Source organism: Scomber japonicus, chromosome 4 (genome assembly GCF_027409825.1).
Source record: "Scomber japonicus isolate fScoJap1 chromosome 4, fScoJap1.pri, whole genome shotgun sequence".
NCBI classification, from domain to species: Eukaryota; Metazoa; Chordata; class Actinopteri; order Scombriformes; family Scombridae; genus Scomber; species Scomber japonicus.
Genome location: NC_070581.1, coordinates 13,933,324 through 13,954,287, shown reverse-complemented (window position 1 = coordinate 13,954,287; position 20,964 = coordinate 13,933,324). Strand labels below are relative to the sequence as shown.

The following is a 20,964-nucleotide window of genomic DNA, read 5'->3' as shown; positions in this document are numbered from 1 at the left end:
TTGATGTTGTGATGATACGGAGGGTGCTCACAAGTACGGTCATTTGAGTGCTGCTGATTTTTTGTTTTCTTATTCATGTATGTTTGTCCTAATGTTATCAAAGGTTGTACTGATCTGATGCCAGCTTTTGAGTGCTGAGTGCCAGTGTCTGCATCTAATTGATTAATATCACACAATATGCTGAAATATTTAATTACAAATGAGTACAGTTATCTTTCTTTTAAATAATGTGCAGTTACTGTATTTGATCAGCTTAGTTATATGCACAGACTAATGCACACATTTTTGAATACATACACACTCTCCTTCAGCATGTACCAGCTGGTGCATTTGTTCAATAGTCGTTTCCTGGGTGCTGTAAATGTGCCGACTCAGGAAAACACACATACACACAAACACGCGCACACACACACTCACACTCACACACACACACACACACATACACGTACACACAAACACCACCCCTGCAGTGGCCAAGGCCACTTATATCACCACAAGTTTCATCAGAATGGGAACAGGGAGCTGAGGGGTTGTGTTATCAGCAAATTCATCTCAGGGCTGCAGTAGAGAGAGCGAAAGAAGCGGAAGAAACAAAAGTAAGTAGTGAGCATTGTGTCAGTATGAAGATAGGTGCTGCTTCTTCACATTAATCGGAATCGCAAGCAGGGTCAAGCTTGGCTTTCCTACTGTGCATGTGAGCTGTTTTAAATAAGAAGGGCAGTGTACAGAAGTCGAAGAGGGCATCCAGGGGGGAAAAAAGAGGGAAGTAGAGACAGAGAAGGAGAAAAGAAAAATGTAGGAGCATGGTGAGGAAGAGGACAAGGTGAAACATTACATAATGCATAAGGACACAGTGCCGTCTGCATGTTTTCGGATTAATAAGAGAAAATCATAGTGGGAAAGGTGGAGGAGAGCGAGACAGATATGAGCAAGAGAATAATAAAGAAAGGCAGGATGTGAAGGTGTATGTGTGGGTGTGCATGTGTGGAGAGGTCTATGCTGAGCATTGCCATTTTTCCCATGCGCTGACATTTTTCCAAAACACCTGCCCCCACCAAAACCCTCTTATAACCATTGGGAGAGTGGCACTTAAATTGTCTCCAGCAACAATATCCAGGCCTCTCCACTGTAATTTCCACGCATCAGAAATAGCTACTCAGAGATGCTCACACACAATGGCAGCAGTTGGGCTTGTTTTTTTGGTTGTTTTTTAATGTGACTCATATCATTTAATTATGCCACAATGCACTGGCCAGACAAATTGGATACTGCTTGTATTGTCATCTTCAAAGTCAGATTTGAAGCAGGCATGGTCACTCTGTGATCAAAGGCTGCTCATATTACCAAAGAAGAGGGAGAGAAAAAGTAATACGGAGTTACTACAGTGGACATAATCATCATAGACATATAATGGGAGTTTCACTTTGTAGATTCACAAAGATGTTTTGGCTTCATAGACAAAGGGCTTTTTTGTGCTTGTGTGCCTCTGTCCTCTGGCTTCCCCATTAAAGGCTACTGAGAGGCTGAAATTGACAAAGAGAGCCGAGCAGCAGTCTGATTATTTGCAGTCTTTGTCACTGCTGCTGACAAGTGGGACTCAAAGGTCATAAAGTCAAAAAGTAAAATTTCCAAATGGTCTAGATTAAACTTGTCTGTGCAGAAAGGCTTATTTAAGAAGTTATTAAAATATACAAAAAAAACCCTCTTGTGCGGGTACATGTGAGTGTGTGTCTGTGTGTGAGCAACACTTGTGTTTTTCACTAGAACATCAGAGAAATTCTCAGAGACACAAACTTCTAATTGCCTGTATTCCTCCACTGAGTCTTTTCCACACTCTTTTGCTGTTTTTCTTCTTCTATTCTTTCTTCTTTATTTCTCTTCTCCTTTTCTTTTCTTTCCCGTACAAAGGCAGGTTGCTCCACCTAAATAAATTAACCTACCAAAGTGCTGCAGCACATTTGACTTTGTCAAACACATGACAGTTTAAATTATTTACACTGCTGCTGTGCTTTGCAGTTAATCAATCAAGCCTATTTTATACACTACAGCATCATGCAGAAATGCAGATCTAAAAATATGTAGAACTGCGTGTCAGTCTTGCACTGACTGTGTATTTTCATTCATTTGATTGATGTAATGGTTGTTAAATAGTATGCTTCTGAGTGTATGTGATGTGTGTCTATGAATGGATTCAAAAGTACCGTACCAGGTCTCAGACTGTCTGAAATTCTTCTTATTGCTTGTAAATGTGTCTCTAGCAAATGGACCAAAAAACAGCAAATGTGCATTCAGTGACCTTCATCTGATACTGTAGTTAATCAAGCTGTCAGTATACCTTGTAAATATACATGTTTTGCTGTATGTATTCAAATGTGTATTTAAGTTATATTAAAATGAAAAGGCTTTGGTTATGCGGATTGTATTAAAAGTTGGCCTTAAGATATGTTTATATGTATTTTACATATACATTTAAGGTATTCATTTAAGGTATTTTGTGTTACCAAACAAGTAAAACGTTTTAAAAACAGACCTCAAATATATTTAAAGTGTTCTTAGTACTTAGTATATGCAGTATATTTATTTCACAGCAGTTTGAGTTACATCCAATTTGTAGTGTAGCTGTTTAAACATTTCCTATTAAAACCTGAAAAATGTAAACCTGCTCTTCTTGATGTGCTGAACAGAATAGCCCAATAACAAGAACTTTATAGTGGGCACCATTTGTTAAGGAAGCTCTTGACTGCATCACACATTCATATACTGCAGGGAGTTTTCTCATCCACTACATGTTTTGTGAAGGCTTGGAGAAGGCTTATGAATTGTGTACCATTGGGTGTTTGTGTGGGGTACTGTTGTATTATGTGATGCTTGAGATGTTAATAGAACATGTCTTTGTATATGGACACAGAGACCTGTTGTAAGCATGAGTTTAACAGGTGAATACATTCTGGAAGGAAAAGGAAGCTTAGCCTAAAGCTGATCTCAATGTATTACTTAATCTATATCAAAAAACGCTCAACTACGGTCATGAACTAAAAGTGATCAAAAGTTGGTGGATTCAAGCAGCCAAAATGAATCTGCTTCATAGCATGTCTGTGCTCACCCTGAGGCCAGGAAGATCAGACATCCAGAGTAGAAACGTTGCTCCTTCACAGCTTTTCCTTTTAACAAACTAAATAATAATGAATCTACTGTAATTAATCTTTGACAGTATTTTCCAAAATAAAACACTTGTCTTCTCACCCGCTGAGAAATTCTAATGTGTTTGTTTTGCAGTCTAAGAATGCATTCCAAAATTTTCACTTAACACCTACACCTCATTAGTTTTGGATTTACACCTTGGTGCAGCATTGCGCCAAGGTGCTACTAGAGGTGTATTTTCTATTTCTGAATTCCTCCTTGGACTCAGTCTTGACACAAGGCATACAGCCAACTGGTACAACCAGCCACCAGTTGTAATACCTTCTGCCTGCCCTTCAAATGGCTGTTAAAAAGGCCCATGTGAAGCTCATCTGTGGTGCCTGGCAGTAGGGACTTGGCAGTGGAGGTGATGGTGGAGAGGGACCGTAGCTGTTGGCACTGACAGGTTTGGAAGAGAGCTGAGTGGCACCTGGTGGCTGGCGGTTCCCTTTCACTGATTACAGAACATGAAGTTTGGAAGAATAGAGAGCTGACGGAGATGAAGACTGAAGGAGACAGTCTGGCTGAGTAGAAGGTATGCATTTCACGAGTATGAAGAGTAGACCAAGAAAAGAGCAAGCAAGCCAATTAGAGAAGCTAAAACAAAGCAAGAAAGAAACTTTTTTGACACACAGCAGATCAACAATATAAGGTTGCACACCTTCAGGTCTCATTTTAAACAAAAGACTTAAAGTTGACATTTTAGCATTGACCCGCCCTCCCCATTAATGTGCTTTGCCGGAGGTTAAAAGAGTTAAGAGTGGGGGGGTTGGGACGGAGGTCATGGGAGAGGAAATGACATCCTCTTGAAGGTTATAACAAATCTGAGACCTTGGCATTCTTTGTCAAAGCCCTGCAGTAATCTGCTAGAGACCCATTTAGGTGAAGTATGCACTGACATGTCATAACTTCAAAAAATGCAACAGGAGTGTTACTCGTCTATAACACTGTTCAGAGCGACAAACAGTACTGCGTCAAAAAACACTCCTCAATCATTTCAGTGAGACTGTTGCATCGGCACAGCTGGGATCTTGATGCAAAAAAAGGTCAGAAAACAAAATTACCTGTGCAGCAATATACCATCATCAGGCAACACGCTGCTTTGACCAATAAATATGTGCAAGTACAAATTTCAGGTAGAAGGCTTTGAAACTGAGTGGCGAAATTGCCTTCTTTACCTTGTACTTGTCAGAAGAATAACATCTTTTCTGCTTTGACCTGAATTGTAAAACTCTGTCTCAGTATTATAAAAATGCTCTGCAGTGTTTTGACACCTTTATAAATCATCAAGCTCAGGGATGTGTTACTCAAATAGACTCATTTATATTACCTGAGGCAACACAACCACACCAATGCATCCTCTTTGTTTTTTAATGCAGTGCTATTTGTGTTTTAAACAGCCTTTTCTGATGATAGACACAATATGAAATCCATTTTGAAGGTATGTCTGTGTAAATTTTGTGATTTTGTAACTGCAGCATTTTAACCTCTAGATTCTATCACATTACCACAACATTTCCTTTCATTATTTTCTGTGGTGTAGAGTATTTAATAATACATTCCAATTGGGACCATTTTTCTATTCAACTCTGTCATCTTCACAGTTCACTGGCTTTTTCCCTCCAAACAGTTTACACTGTTTAGCAACTTGTGGGTGAACTTTCTGACAGGCTTGTTTCAAGTGTTTTTTACTGTGCAAGCTGCAGTGTTGGAAAAATATCATGGGAAGAGAGAGGAGGGGTGGTGGGGCTCTTCATGAGGAGATGGTGTCCATTAACACATGCATTGTGTGTTGCAACAAAGGCCAGTTAAGCAACACTGAAGACCGGCATTAAAAAGATAGACAGCACCTCGTTCACAAGACCTGTATACATTTCTAAATCTGTCTCTCAAATCTGTCACTTGTCTTTCTCAGATGAACAATAAATGGTTCCCAGCAGTGTGAGGTGCTGCTGCTGTCCTTTAAGGTGTTGTGTAAACTGACTGCAGAGGAAGATTGGCTACTTCCATTGATTTTCATTTAAGGGATAGTTTTGTCCCCATTGCTCTACATCCTCTACACCAATGACTGGAGAAGTCAGCATGGGAATAGGCACATCCTTAAATTTGCTGACGATACTGTTATTGTCAGTCATCTCCGTAAAAACGAGTCTCAACATGGGCCAGTGGTAGCTGAGTTTGTACAGTGGTGTGAGGTCCTTCCTCCTCCTCAGTCCCTCAGACTAAGGACATGGTTATTGACCTTAGAAGAACCCAAACCTGCTCAACCCTACCCACATACATTAAAGGGAGTCAAATAGAATTCACTGACCAATGTAAGTATTTGGGAACAGTGATTGACAATCAGTTAAAATTTGATGTTAACTTTCAGGCTGTCTGTAGGAAGGGACAACAACATTTGTACTTCTTGAGAAAGCTGAATTCTTTTAATGTGGACAAGAAACTGATGTCTCTTACTGAATCTTTGTCTTTTATTGACTGGTTTGGTAGCATTTGTGTCAGGGATAAAAACCAAATGGACCACATTGTGAAGGTCGCAGGTAAACTTATTGGAACCCCACAGACTTCTCTGACAGCCATCTTTGAGAAGCAGGTCCTCAGTAAAGCTAGGTCTATACTAGACTGTGCAAGCCATCCCCTCCACTGCAACTTTGAGACTCTCCCCTCTGGCCGTAGATTTAGAGTTCCATTTTACAAATGTGACAGGACCAGAAACTCCTTTGTCCCCAGAGCGATAACCCTGCTAAATTTGCACAATACTGAATCACATCCTTAAATTCTCTTTTTAGTGGTTTTAATTCAGCCAGACTCTGTCTTGTTTTTTTTTGTTTTTTTACATGTGATTATGTTATGTTTTTGATAGTTTGTTAACCTGTCTTTAAGTCAAGTTTCCCTTAGGGGACAATAAACCACACAATATGCAGAAAAGGCAAGGTGAACATGAATTTAATTTCTTATAAACTGTTTTTTACAGGTAAGTCATGTTCTCACAGTATCACTGTGTATCACATTTGAAGCCATGTGTGTCAAAGAAAGCTAATTTCCTCTTGTTCCCTGGTCTCTCTAGTGTGATTTGATGCTGTCTTAATGTAGTGTAAATAGCCTGCACATGCCAAGTACATTCTTTTAATTAGGAAACCCAACAGACCTGCTGATTAGCACTTTATCTTCATAAGTGTCTGGGCCTGAGCTGCAGCTGGACTGCTTCCTGGTTACCTTACACTCTAGCTAGCATGTCCCAACAGGTCTGGAACAAGAATAGTGTAATTAATATGTTGCACTCTGCCATCTACTGAGCAAGCAAAGATGGTTTTGTTAATATATTCAATATACAGTGCTTGTAACTTATCATATTTTTTTTAAATATGCAAGCTTTTTCACTCAAAACCCTATTGTCATGAAAAAAACAACAACTTCTTCCAGGTCATCCAGCATTTAGGGAACTGCCCTGCAATAAATAATTTTTCCTTAGATTCTTTTCTTGAGTTCTCCTGAATGGGGAAATCACTGAATCATCTCTTATCCTTGGATATCTAATCTTAAACCATCAGTACTAGGCAGGGGCACATCCTTTATAGCCAATATAACTTCTGTAGCCTTCCTCGTCACTGACATTAAAAGGCATTTGTTACCATTTCATGAAATAGCCTTGTGACTGTAAGATGAAAATAAGGTCCAATGAAAATCAATGACTGGATTTCAATTATGTCGGGCAAAACGGCTCAGCTGCTCTCTCCCTGCCATGTTTCCTTCCCTCAAGGATCCCTTGAGTGTTATCATGAAGCAAAATCCTTCTTCATATACACCCATGCTCACAACACAAAGCCTTACACTCTTCACCAAAAGTGCATCTCCACCTCCAGCATTTAATCTGCTGTGTATCAGCTGAGCGGAGAGGGAGAGGCAGCAGAACTGAAGGCCTGCATGGGCTACAAACACCCCTTTGAGTGGACAGTGGTCAGTTTCCTCACTTGTCCATTATGCATGGACACAGTAGACAACAAGAGATTATTCTCTGTAGCTGCTTTACTGTTTCAGATAGAGGGATGGTACACTGAATCATTCTAAAATGACGCACTCTGCGTAGGAGTAGGGCTGTCGCAATAATATTGCGCTATAGACAAGCCTTAACTGCACTATTTTCACTTTTTTTAAATGATGCTAGGCCCTTCTTGTTTTATGCTTTAATGAGTGTGTATTGAATGTTGCTGCCCAGGTCTGGTCTGGTGGCTTCAGAAGAGTGTGAGCTTACTTGGGGTTGATATTTTGTCATAACTATACATTTAAACATTAACATGTAGCACTGCAATAGGTCGGCTTTGAAATAACATCAAAACACACTTGTGTGGGTGTGTCTGTATGGAGAACACACTCTTCTGACTCAAATTTAAACATGATCTTTTGACACTACCAGTGCAGTTTTCTTCATGTCAATCGCCCATTTATTTTTGGTAGGGAATTATTACACAGGCAGATTGGTATTAATTGTGCAAGGTTACATGGTCAAATTTAAATTGTTTCAAAATGGAGGAATGTTTTTACTTGCAAGTGTTATGCCAACCCATGGTTCGGATTAAAATGGTATGGTGTAGACACAAAAAATACTTGGTTTTGGAAAGGTCATGGTTTGAGTTAAAACAGTAAAATGTAGTAAAAACGTCCCATTTAACAGCACTAAAATGCACAACATGATGGTAAGAAATGTCCAGTCAGTGGCCTACAAGAGGTCTGGCAATAAATTCTGGAAAACTATTACATAATCAGTGGAACAAACTATTGGCATGGAAAACCACTCCAGGACAACAGCCTGTGGACTACTGGCATAGTATCTCCTTGCGTGTCAATAGTCGGTATTGCATCGGTTCTGTAGACGAACCAGTCCTAAATAAAAAGCAGTGAAACTTTATTATTCTAATGATTTACATGTTTTCTTGGTCAGTGGGGAGTTGTGGAAGCTCTACTGAGGCATGTAATTAAGCAGAGGTTAGTAGTTAAGCATTGTTGATGAATTAATAGATACATTAAAACACATTTTATGAGTTTAATTAAATTTACATGAATCAATCAGCATTGTTTTTTAGGTTCTAAAAAATATTTGTGCAAGAGAGAAGTTGGGCTGAGTACAGGCCAGCAGACAACCAGTGAGGGCTTATTTTACCACAGTACAGTGTGGGTGGAGTGGTTTTACTTTATAGCAGCTGCAGTGACTGCGTGGCCCACATACTGTTAGATGTAAATATAGAAGAAATCTCATATGGAATTGTTACATTTTTATTTTTTAATAATGAATTGTCCCATTTCAATGTGAACTAATCAGCTGATAAAATATAATTATTATGGGAATACTGATTATATTTTGGTTGGCACACAAAAGGCTCCATTTTTTTTTATTATTACATGGATGAAAGGCAGATAACTTCAATATACAGTTCAATCAGTCTTTGATGAGTATTTTTTTACTGCTGTTTTCCCCTTTTTATGACTAATTCTGTGTGTTCACTTTACTTGTAGGGTTATATTTAAATTCTGAGTCATCATTCTGCTCGTTTTAAGAGGTTTTATCTTTTCCCTTCCAGACAGATGAATAAATCTTAATTAATTCAGAAGATCATCTCTTTTGTTGAAAATCAGGGCTTCTTCTGTCTGACCTCTCGCATATCATCAATCTTTCATTTACCTTCCTGCCTTCTAACAGCATGTCACTGCAGGAGTGGTTAAATACAACAAGCATACACAGATTTTGTGAACAAATACAGCGCACCTGTGTCTGCACTAATCATGAACTCTGGTGATTGAGTCTATTTGCTTGCTCTCCACGCCAACCACAGAAATTACACATAAGAAGATATAATTAAACTAAAATGTAGGCGGCTTTAAAGGATAGCTTATTACAATGAAATGTAAGCATACGTCATGTATTACAACTTATAAAAGAGCTGCATTTTAATCCACCAAAATGATGACAATATCCTGTGTTCATCCCATGGCTATAGGTCTAAAGCCAGCCATTATTGCATTTCTTAAGCCCCTACTTTACTCTGTATGACTTGCTTAGTTTGTACAAGTTACTAAAAAATGTGGGGTGAAAAACATTGATCAGCATCAAACCAAAAACATGTCTCACTGACTGTATAACAGTGTCAATGCAGACAAAAACGTATTTTTTCCTTCACTGCTGTGGTCATTTTAATGGTACTAAAGGTTTTCATGGTACCATACATGTTGTTTTAAAGGTATAAGGTTACTGAGACCCTCAGGCAAGTCAACAGCTGGCAGACCTGTTGCTGAGCAGCTTGCGGTGTTAGGCTACACACATATTGACACTCACCTGCTTGCAAGCCCACACCTTGGATTGGCTCCTCCCCCCAGTGGTCGGTGCATATGTTTGTTATTGCGTATTTGAGTAATGTGGGAAAATCATTGTGACAGCCCCGGTGAGCTCCTCCTTTTCCTTACCCAGTAAGCCATTTGAGTTCAGGGGGAGGGGCCGAGTGTACTGTATCACTGAACCCGTGGGAGTCGCCTTGAACAGGTACACTCAGAGAGGGAGAGACACAGCGGCAATGCTTGGATGTATTTCCTGGTGTCAACTGAACCTGACTTTAGTGGGGACCAGGATAAAAATGGTTGTGGTCTGAGGGAGGGCTGTTTGAGAAACAAGGATTTGTTGGATTCTGTCTTTGTTTCTGTCCAGAAAGCCCGCAGCACACACCTGATAGATCCTGGAATCCTCCGTAAAACTGCCCTCGGAGGAGGGGATGAAGTCAGATGGAGAGCAGGGAAAGTCTGGTGAGTTGAGTAGAAACGACAAGTGCAGCTGCCGCTCTATTCCTTATTAGATTGGAGTATGAAGTGAGTTTCAGCCTGGCACTTTTATACAATGAAAAATCAATGGTGGCTTGTTCTGTGTCTTTCTTTTCAGATGAAAGAGAGACACGTGTTCATGTGTTTGCAGGTGTCATGTCACTCACCAGTTGTGGTGCTGAGCCGTTGGGGGACTTTAACCTGCACTGACGTCAGAGTAGTTATTACGGTCTGAACATGGGGCCAGAGAGTATACCATTAAGTGATTATTCTGCAGTCTTTAGTATTAGTTTGAGTTGAGACTCAAATGTCATGCTAAGAATGAGTAGGTAGAAACTCTTGTTTTCTTAAATCTGTGGAAATATTGCTGTTAAGGTCAGAGTCCAACCTTACCTACATTTCAAATAAAACTTTGAAAAAAACAGTCATTATTTGAGTTTGAATCACAATGGATTTGTAAAGTGAGGTTTGTTTTGTGTTCGTTTTCGTGGTCTCATATCATAAAGAAGTCATTGTGTTCTGTTTCTATTGTAAACATTGTGGTCTCAGGTTGTTAACCGCAGATCTTAGTCTGAATGCACATTGACATTCAAACAGGATTTTATGCTGTGTCAGCCTGGCTGGTTTCACACTTTTTTAACGTGAAAGCATTAAATTACAACAGCTGTGAAATGTTGCTCCTGTGGGAAAAAAAGACTGTAGGTGTAATTCTCTGCTGTTTTTCGTTCAAGTACCTGCATTTCATTTCTGTATTGGTAGTTCACCTGACCTTCAACCTTGGACTAAAAATAACCCAAACATAGAGGTAAAAGTTCAGATGACAACACACATTAGCCGTGTGTTTTTTCTGCCGGTCACACTTTTTGTAGAAACTAACTTAGTTAAATGTTTTTCAAGCAGGTCATCTAAATCCTTCGAGCTTAACCCCAAGGTGTGGCTGTGACACAATTAGTGCTTTCATAGCAAAACAAACACCTGGAGGCTGGATGGCTGTCTTTCCCTACAGTAACCCTCACTGTCCCAGGTGTGGTTATGTATTTGTAATTGTGCTCAGTTACTCACCTCTCCTTGACACGTTCCTGTGATTACAGCTTCTGTCATTTGTGGTCTGTCTTTGCAATATGGAGCAGGACAACATTAGTCATGCAACCATTACTACTTGTAACCATAGCAGCAGATTATGTACAATATAATCATACCATGCTGTTGATGATATCCAAGCAGAAATATTCTGGTTGGATCTTTACTACATTAAATCCACATCAAACCCCAGTTCCTCAGCTTTACTGGGCCTGCCAATCAAATAGCGACACCCCAAATCATTTCAGATTACATTGCTCCTTTATGTCTCACAGCTGCCACTCAGAGAGAAAGCAGTGTTTTCAGATGAATGACATGATGTCAGAGTGGGTTTAACACCTTCTGTGAACCAGGCTGTAGGACTGAAGCCACTGTTGGTTTCCACTGGACAGACTGTTACTATCTGACTGACACTGACTGAGGATCAGGTCAGAGCTATGTGTGTGTGGCCACATTTATATGCACCTGAATGTATTCATATGTCCATCTGTGAGTATGTGTCAATCAACTCATGGATGCATGCATGTGTGTGCATGTGTGCGTGGGCTTCTAGCTGCCTCAATTTGACAGTTTAATTGTGGCAGCAGCTGAGTTTGGTCATGGCTGTGTAATTGCCTTCTTTCTCTGACTGTGCTGCAGGTGAAAGCAGCCAGTGGCTCCCTCGGGTGCTAGCTAGTTTCTTACATTGAGGCAGACACAGAGGACAATTTGGAATGAGTTAAAGATAATCAACCGCCTGTCAGAATCAAGTCAAGGATAATGGTAAAGTAACTATAATAATAATGATTGACAATAGTCATGCGAAGTTGAATTTGCGACTGCTTTGTGAAAGCATGCAGTGATTTTTGTATTTCAGTGAGGATGGACTGATTGGAGCCTTTATGTTTCATCTATCTCTCTCCGTTTGAATACCTCGATGCCTACAGTACTCAAATTCGCTCTAAAGAAAAGCTCAGATTAATGTGGCTGCTTACTTTGTCACTGTCACAAATCAAATTCATCCCACTGTCACCTGCTGTTTTCAGACACTGTCCATTCCTCTTCAGCTCATCAGATATGCATGGATGCATGACAAAATTTGCTGCGTGCAAGTCATTGAAAAGGTAGCTCATATTTGCAGTGACAGACTTCTCAGTCTTGTCGCGTTATTTCCTGAAGCTGTCAGCCGAGGCCCTGCTCATTTTGAAAACTGGGAACAAATGCAACTCGATAACCATTAGCTACATATTTCAGCCCCAGAATCTTATTTGGTATCTCAAGAGGCTTGCAGGATTGTTTTGACACCTCCATTCTGTAATTTGCCTGCCACATCATCATTTTCTAGGTGGCCATATTTATTTTTGGCAACAGCTTGTTTGTTGATGTGTTGCTTGATTTGAAGGAGTGCTGTGTATTGTCACAGTAATAGGAGCCACCTCACACAGGTGCACAGTCTCTGCATGTATGTGGACTCATGCACGTACTGATGAAATATCCATGGTGATGCAGCGTCTACCCTCCCATTTGGGAGACACTATAAATAACAGCACTGTTAGCCTTTAGCACCAAAGGTCATTTCTCAAATATATGCACACAAACACAGATATACATAGTGTACACATCTGCTCTGTTACACATGCATGGAGCTACCTATCTCAGCTAATCTGCTAGTAGACATTATAGGATGATTCTATTGAGTTTGATACTTATGCTGGGCTGAATTTGGAACAACGCTCTGGTCATACAACATTCAAGAGACGTCTCTCCCCAAAACTGATTTTTTTATTGTTCCTATTGCATCAGAAATTGCTATTTTGTTGTCTACAGTACTTGACTCCCACTCATGCACAACAAAACCATTCTTGGAAAATAACTGTTTATTTGTTCGCAATATGCTCAATGGCTATACCCAGGGAAGATTAGGTAACATAATAGCGCAGTGTTAACAACATGTAGCAATAACATAGACCACAAGCCAGCGAAAATAGATGTTGCAAAACAAGCTGAATGTTGATGGTTTGTGTGATGCCATTTCATATCATGGGTGAATGATTAACATGTTCTTATCCACATTACAATACCAGCACAGCTCATCAAACATAACCATTGCAGCAATTATTCCCTACATAGCCTGATGCAACCAATTATCATTCGCATCATGTCTGCTACTGTATCATCTTCTCAGAATAAAATCACAAACAGTTAGCTTCTAACTGGAGCAACCACCTGAGCAAAGCACCAGTTCATTAGTGCCCTAGCTCAGACAGCAATGTACATATAATTAGTTATTCCCAAAATAAGCAAAACGTAGACATTTCTCCAGTTACTATATCCTCAAATTGGCTTGGTTTATATTCTAGCTGTGTTTATTTGCCACATGCATGCCTACTAATACAAAATACTGGAGGATGATAAAAAAGCAAAAGAGCTAAAAAGGAGATCACGTAGGAGGATAGTTGCCAGCCTGCACCTTCATTACCACCTCTGCGGAAAGGGTTCTGCTTGTGACCTCTTCCACTCTGCTGTTAATCTCCATGACAGGAATTCAGAAAGCTGTCCAGAATATAATCTCACTGTCTGTAGATTTCATGCTATAGATGGAGGGGGCAGACTTTAAAACAAGCAGATTGTTTTGATGGATTACTGTCAATGCAAGTACAGACTGTGAAAATGAGAGAGAGCTGGTTATGAAACTCTGTTAAAGGACACCAAAAATAAAGATATTTTTTAAAGCTATGGTTTATAAATGCAAATACTCCTTTTCTGTTTAAAGACACAGCTATAGTTACTCATAACATACATATAAGTTTGCATGTTTGCCTCTTTCTGAGAACATCAAGTTCTGGCCAGAGTGGCTGATACAATCCATAGACAAACAAGAGGGTTTTAAGCCGACAGATGCAGATCATGGTGGAATGTGGCTGAGATTACTGCCTATCTTTCCCTCTGATCAGTTTTTTTGCTCGCTGTGGAGCTCTGTTCTAACCCCACACTCACACGAGTTCAGCCCCCATTACTCCAAGGACCTGAAGCATGAAATAGGCTTGCCAGCATGTGGATGTCACATTCTGTGATGTTAAAGCATAGGCTTCTTGATCGACACTGGCTGACTAGATGGAAGTGAGTCACGTAGTGAGTGACATAGTCATTGCAATGCCTTTGATGCAAATGAATGGTGGCGGCTGGGAATTCTGTGAATTTCAGATTGTAGTTTGTTTAATAAAAGCATTAATTCACTGGAGGTAAAACGTCATCATGACTGAAAGGGTTAGTTTGATAACTGATATTCATTTATTGAACATAAATCTTTGCTGGTTCTCAAATGTGAGGATTTGGTGCTCTTCCCTGTTTCATATATTAATCGGATACATTTTATTGGCTAAATCATCCAATACATTCACTGTTATGAGCTAACTAGTTTCTCTGTAATCTTCAGAGCAATCACAAGTTTATATGAGGCTACAGACCATGGGGACTTGAGGCTACCCTCCCCATTGCTGTGCTCATCAATAAATAGCAATCCATTCCTTTATGTGCTATCCTGAATACCAATCTCTCTTCATCACTGTCTCCATTAATACAGAATATTAGAGTCTGATATCTATGATGGAAAGCCCTAAGGCAAGGTGTGTTTTTCCCCCTTTTTTCCACTTTTCATCAGGCGTGACCCTGTCATCTCCTCAGGCGACGCAGGGAGATTGTTCTGCTCATGAGAATTGACTAGCTAATCCAGAGCAAAGCACTCTCAGACTGAGCAGACACTGAAGGCTGCCTTCATTAGTCAGAGCTTAGGCGTTACTACTGTCATGAGCCACTGATGAATTTGCTATCAATGGTCCATAAAGACAAGTGTGTGTATGTGTGAGACAGAGAGAGACACACACGCAGACATTTATTAATGATTCCAGCATCTCGTTCGAGATGAGTGGTGCTATAAAATAGATTTTGGCAATCTGTCCTGAATGACATGTGCAGGGTCTCATGTGAAAGTGTGCTCATGTGCATTCACTTTCATAAGGACACGCAAGTGAAAGTGACACATTTAACACATTTTTAACACTGCATTTGAGCCCTCAACAATCACGCCCCCTTATATTACATTAAATAGGTCACATAACAAGAAACCAGTCATAACTAACTTAAAAGGACCATCCCAGTGAACATTTCAAAATGCACTGACTTCAGTTTTTTGTAGGAATATATTTTTCCTGCCTATTTTAGTAGTAGTAGTAGTAGGCAACTACTGGTTTCCTTTCATTTCAAGTCTTTCAGCGTGTGTCAGTTGAATAATCTACAGTTAATTTCAATTGACTTAATGTTTCCACATAGCCCAAGTAAGCTTTCAAGAGTGTGCCAATAGATTTCCGTATGGAAAGTGAATGGAAATCCACAATTAATTAAAGCGGAATGGTTTTCAAAATTATACATGCCTGCAATGGCAAACATTAGTCAGTATCCCACAGGGGTGTGACGATACACTGAGGTCACGAGCTGCACTAGATTCCTCCTCAGGACCTGAGGTCAACTTACCATTCTGAGAGCTTCTCAGCAGGTAGAAGGTGCAACAAGGTTAATGATCCACATGTGATGTTATAAAAAGAAGACATGAAGTGCAAATGAGCGATAGAAAACCATTCATTTTTTTTTTTTGGTGCACCCCTTAATTATAGCTTTGTGAGACAACATTCACCTCGATTAGAAACATTGTCACGTTTTAGTGGCACGAGATCTCGTCACACCCCTAGTATCCCATCATGCATTTAGTATGGTGTGGGGTGTGCACATACTTGTAGAATGAATGTTTTTTGGGTTTGTTTTTTTTTCACTATTGTGACCTTGTCTGCAAACAACACAAACACATCAAATTGAAAGCTTTTGGAATACAATGTGATTCTATAAAGGTGTCTTTAAAACCAGAAAGTACATGGAATTTTCAATATCACTCTTTTTCTAACACTGAAGATTGTGGATAAATCCATGAAGTTCTTGTGCCTCCTGGGACATTATCATTACAAGGAAATGGAGCCATGTCAGGAGGGGAGGGGGGGGGGGGGGGGTGCATTAAGCCTGAAGGCGGTCTTACATGTAGTTTTCTATGGAATAACGCTGCTGATCCTCATGGATTTGTATAGGATCCTGGCTGGTGAAGCACTGGCTCAGCTGTTCTTTGCTCTGTCACAAATACTATAGAGGCAACAGGAAGCAGAATGAATCCAGAAATCAGCTCAAACTGAGGGGCCCCAGCTTGAGATGTGTAGTAGATCTTCATGTAGGGAGTCAAAAAACCCTATTCCTTTACAGTTGAATAAAATTAAAATGAATTATTTATAATAAGGATAACAAGCCTGGCATGTTTTATAATTATTACATATATTATCACAATTATTTTATTTCTTACTGTAATGTGTACAGATTTTGGAGATTGAACGGTGGACGATATGGCAAAAATATATAATGATTTTTTTCAGGCAGGATCACGATCCACTAGCGTGCAGTAGCAGTGAGCTAACCACTAAATGGTGGCATTTATCTGCAGCCCAGCTGCCAGTTTAACATTATGTGACTCAGATTTAGATTTTCTTCCTAGCAGGACATTAAAACTGCTGTAGATTTCACCAGCAGATTGGAGATATGGTACAAGGCGCTCGCTATGCTGGCACTGTTTCCTGTTAGCCTCCTGCTAGCAGACTGTGCTCTGTCACACAGATGAACTGATACAATGTGCACTGTAGCCAAATATTAACTATCTCTCTGTAAAGGCAGATTTAATTTGTAATTGTTCTTAATCTATTAATGTCATATTGTACACCCCTAGATTGAAGTTGGCCGAAAAGTGTTTGAGGAGCTCTTCAGCTCATTAAACTGCTTGAGCTGAAGTTTTATTGTTATCGTCTTTATTTGCATTCCTTGGTTACAACAGAATAATTCTGCTGAAAAAAAATCCTCACATTAGCCTTCAAATCAATGTTATAATTTATTTTAAGTATAGTATATTCAAAGGACTGCAATGAAGGGTTAAGCTTTTAGCCCAGCAGGGCATCGCTGAATGGTTTTGCAGAGAATCTGTTGAATGTAATTATTCAAGTGGTGCCACGGCTGAGTTGCCAAGTCCAAAACAAATAAGAGGATGTGGGCTGTTGCCTCCCGTTCATGAAAGCACTTGCTACTCACATTCTTGACCCCAACTGCTCTTTCATTCCTTTTTTTATTTAACACATTCCTGATTTGGGTTGTTCCATTGTCCTGCACAACTGTGGTGATACGCTCTGTATTCAGACTATGGATAATATTTGACTATATATAGACCCTTTAATCTTTGCTGGAGAAATTATGTTTTGATTGTGTACTGTGCTGTGTGTGTTGTCTCTACTATTTTGTATTTTATCTATTTATTTGCTGTCTCTTCTATTTGTATTTTTATTCACTAGGGACTACGGATGCAAATTAGCAGCTTTGCTATAATCCGGCATGTTTACAGAGATGTTTAAATATCGATGTTCACAAATGTGCACTGTCCCTATCCAAAAATAAAGTATTTATTATTATTATTATTATTATTATTACTATTATTATGTTTGAGCCCAACTAGAGTCACTTTACAGCATTTTTCTGTCATTAAATATGACCGTTTTTGTTTTTGTATGAAGTATGATTTGAAGGAAACCATTATGTTGCATGTATGCACTGTAGGTGGACTTTTCTAATGATGTATAATTTCATCAAATAGAATATTATACTGCGGTAATCAAAGCAGTACATGTGCATAATGTGTCAAAACTACTAGTTATTATGTCAAAGTATACCTCATCAGGATTTTCTAGAGTTCGTGTACCTTCATCATTATGTATTCATTGTTAAGCAGTCCACATACAGTATGTGCACCCACATTATAATGTGTGCAGTGGAGAAAGACTGCCTGTCACAGCAGCAGCTATTTTTATTGCCATCATCTGCTCCATACTGTGTGTCTGTAAGTCCTCACTGTGTGAGCCAGCTGAATGAGAATTCTGTGGGAACAATAGGTTTGTTAATTGATTTTGTCTCCAGTAACAGGCAAAATTGAACCCCACCCTGTCTTTCCTTCCCCGTCACTCTGACAAGGGAGAACCAATCTAAAAATTTCCCCCCTCTAGACACTTTACTGTCATTCCCTCTCAATTTCTGACCTCCAATCCCGTTCCAGCCAAGTCCAATTTCAGCTGCCTTGTGGCCACTGGACTCTCAGATAGATTGTTGGACCTTTTGTGACTTTGGTTTGTGAGTCCTGCTGTTTTTGGGAGAGGAGGATCTGGAAGGGAACAGGACTGGAGAGTTTGTGGTAGACATTGAAAGTGACAGAAACAGAGACAGATGAAAAGAGATCCTCATATTGATGTAGAATCAGCAAGAGCCAGCTCCATGGAGCGTCTTGATGAATGACTACTGATTACAAGTGAAGAATAGTCTTTGTGGACCCAGAAAAAAACACTAATTTTAAGACAAATGGTAAAATCTTTTGGTCTACCACAGCGGGAAGATGACTTCATAAATTCTGGGGAAAAAAAAAAAGTTTTCTGAGAAAGCTGATATTTTGAGACAATTTTAAGACTGGTTTCCACCATACCAATGCTCTCACACAAAGGCTGTGGATTATTTAGAGAGGCGGCTTCGGCCATTTTGCTTAAATCATACAAATAGGGAATGGCACTTATCAGATAATTCACTGGTACCAACTGCATGTCAGCTGATGCATGGCCACTATTATGCAAATGGACACATTTAAGCAGTCATTTACATCAATGGCCAAGGATGGAGCTTTTATTTACTGTTTCGATGAATCATAATAACTAGAGGCGAGCCAGCTTAGGGAATTGGGATGGAATGGAGGCAGAGATGAAGGAGAGGGACTTCAATGAATGCACATATTTCTTCGCTGATCGAGTCAGAGACAAAGATCAGCCGTCATTAGCCTCAGTTTAATCCCTGTGGCAGTTGCATAAGACTTAAGGCAGAGAAACACATTAAGGCCATAAACAAACTCCCTGTTCACATTTTTTTTTAATATTTCTGGCTATTAGAAGCAAGAAATGCAAACAAAAAGCTAATGGTTATACAAGCAAAACTCTTAATGCTCCAGTCATTAAAGGCTGGAGACTATGTTGTGTCTTAAAATTCGGTTTTATAGATTTGCTTTTCTGTAAGTTTTTAGTAAATGCTACAATACAAAATCTTTATTGATTTGTTTGTTCTCCTTATTATTTCTGTCTTTCTTTAATCATTGTGTACTTCATTAATAACAATTTTGTGAGTAGTTTCATTTACTGTATATATGTTATCTTTATTTTGTAGTGCTATATATGCACACTCATGACACCCACTCATATACTGTACTTGTAACCACACAGGATAGAACAGCATCTTCAGTCACTCCAGTTGTCACCCAGATTATAACAGACACAGCTCTGTTGTTGTTTGCTGTAGTCTGTTCATATCAAAGGCTCAGTCACACAAGCATTTCAAATATTTATATATTGGGTAAAGTACAGTATATTGATAAAATTATGCAATAGTTATGTAACAGTACAGTGCAAATAGAGACCCATTGGGACTGACTAACATGAACATGTTGCCAGCTTGCTAATGTGTTAATTTAGCTCACCAGATGCAGTAGTTCATCATCATGCCATGCAAATAGTACAGTATACCAATTTTTCAGTGACACTTTCACGTGTGACCAGCTCTAGTAACCAAAAGCCCAAAAAGTATTTCCCCCATAGACCGCCATTATAAAAGAGATGTCTGTAAAACTGTTGACAGGTCTCTAACAGCTAGTATAAGAATTGTTTATTATTTATGTTGTGGATGTTTAACCCATGAGTGTTTTATATTTGCACAACATTAATTAAGCCTAGAAAAGTGATTGTAAAATTTGTAATGCCATTTACTAATTGAATGCCTTTTTATAATACATTCCTGCTGGTTACAGACTGACTTCCTGACTGAACTTTGACCTGCTGTGCTACACAATAGTAGTATGTACTCAAAGTTTTCTTGTGCAGTGAGCAATGTTTACAGACATATGAACGCTGTGCTCACTATTGGTTTTATATATATGTGTATATATATATACTGTATATATATACATACATGCGTATAGATCTAGATAAAATGGTTTAGCTTTTGGCTTGTTTACAACCTATTTGATTTGACCGCCCGTGTTTCTTGCCTATTTTTGACTTTTTTGTTGAGATGTACACACCAATTACTTTGTTGTGTATAATGTTATCATCATCATAACTGAAAGAAATTATGTCTAAAGTGTGTAAGTTTAAGTCAGCAGCTATACTGTATGTCAGACCTCCGTGGTAATTGCCATTGTGGAGAAGAAAATCTATTGATTCTGTCAGCCAGTGGGGAACAGGTGGTCTTGAAGGCTGAGCTAACAGCAGAGGCAGTAAACATCTGACCCTGAGAGATCCTCTCACCCCTTCTGAGGTTGTGATGGCAACAGTGTCACACCACTCCAAACTAAAACAACTTCATGTGTACTCACAGTCCTACACACATTTCTTTTTGTATTTGCCATATTTTTTTCTGTTGAGAAGAGATGTAATTAAGACCAGAAGGTTTTTGTTGGCAGTGGAGCTCGAGGGCAGCTGAAAACAGCAGCGTGGTTGAGATGTGTAACATTTAACTTTTGTTGCAGTGAGAAGAAAACATGAAAACTTGTTCATATTCTTTTCCTCTCATGGTTAAATTCTTTTCACAATACTATTGAACCTTTGTTGATAAAAACAGCCTTCAGTCAGTGTTTAATATGAAGGCCAACCATTTCATATTGCTTCTTTAGGGCTTTTGTAATGAAGTTGTTATGGTTCGTCATTCATCCAGGTTTATCCATCAATACAAACACATGTAATCTGTCTTTAGATGTTTCACTTT

General features: G+C 39.3%; 1 protein-coding gene across 5 annotated transcripts in view; it reads left to right on the top strand.

Moving 5' to 3' along the window:
- The window catches only part of LOC128356838 (kazrin-like), a 122,972-nt gene that overhangs the window by 76,833 nt on the left and 25,175 nt on the right, over nucleotides 1-20,964 (top strand). The window contains exon 1 of one of the 5 annotated variants that reach the window (XM_053316997.1): nucleotides 9,740-9,969. The exons of the other annotated variants lie outside the window; for them this stretch is intronic. Within the exon in view, the coding sequence (XP_053172972.1) occupies nucleotides 9,939-9,969 (31 nt within the window). The 5' untranslated portion in view covers nucleotides 9,740-9,938. Of the gene's footprint in view, nucleotides 1-9,739; nucleotides 9,970-20,964 lie in introns of those variants that run through there. 5 annotated transcript variants of the gene reach the window in all.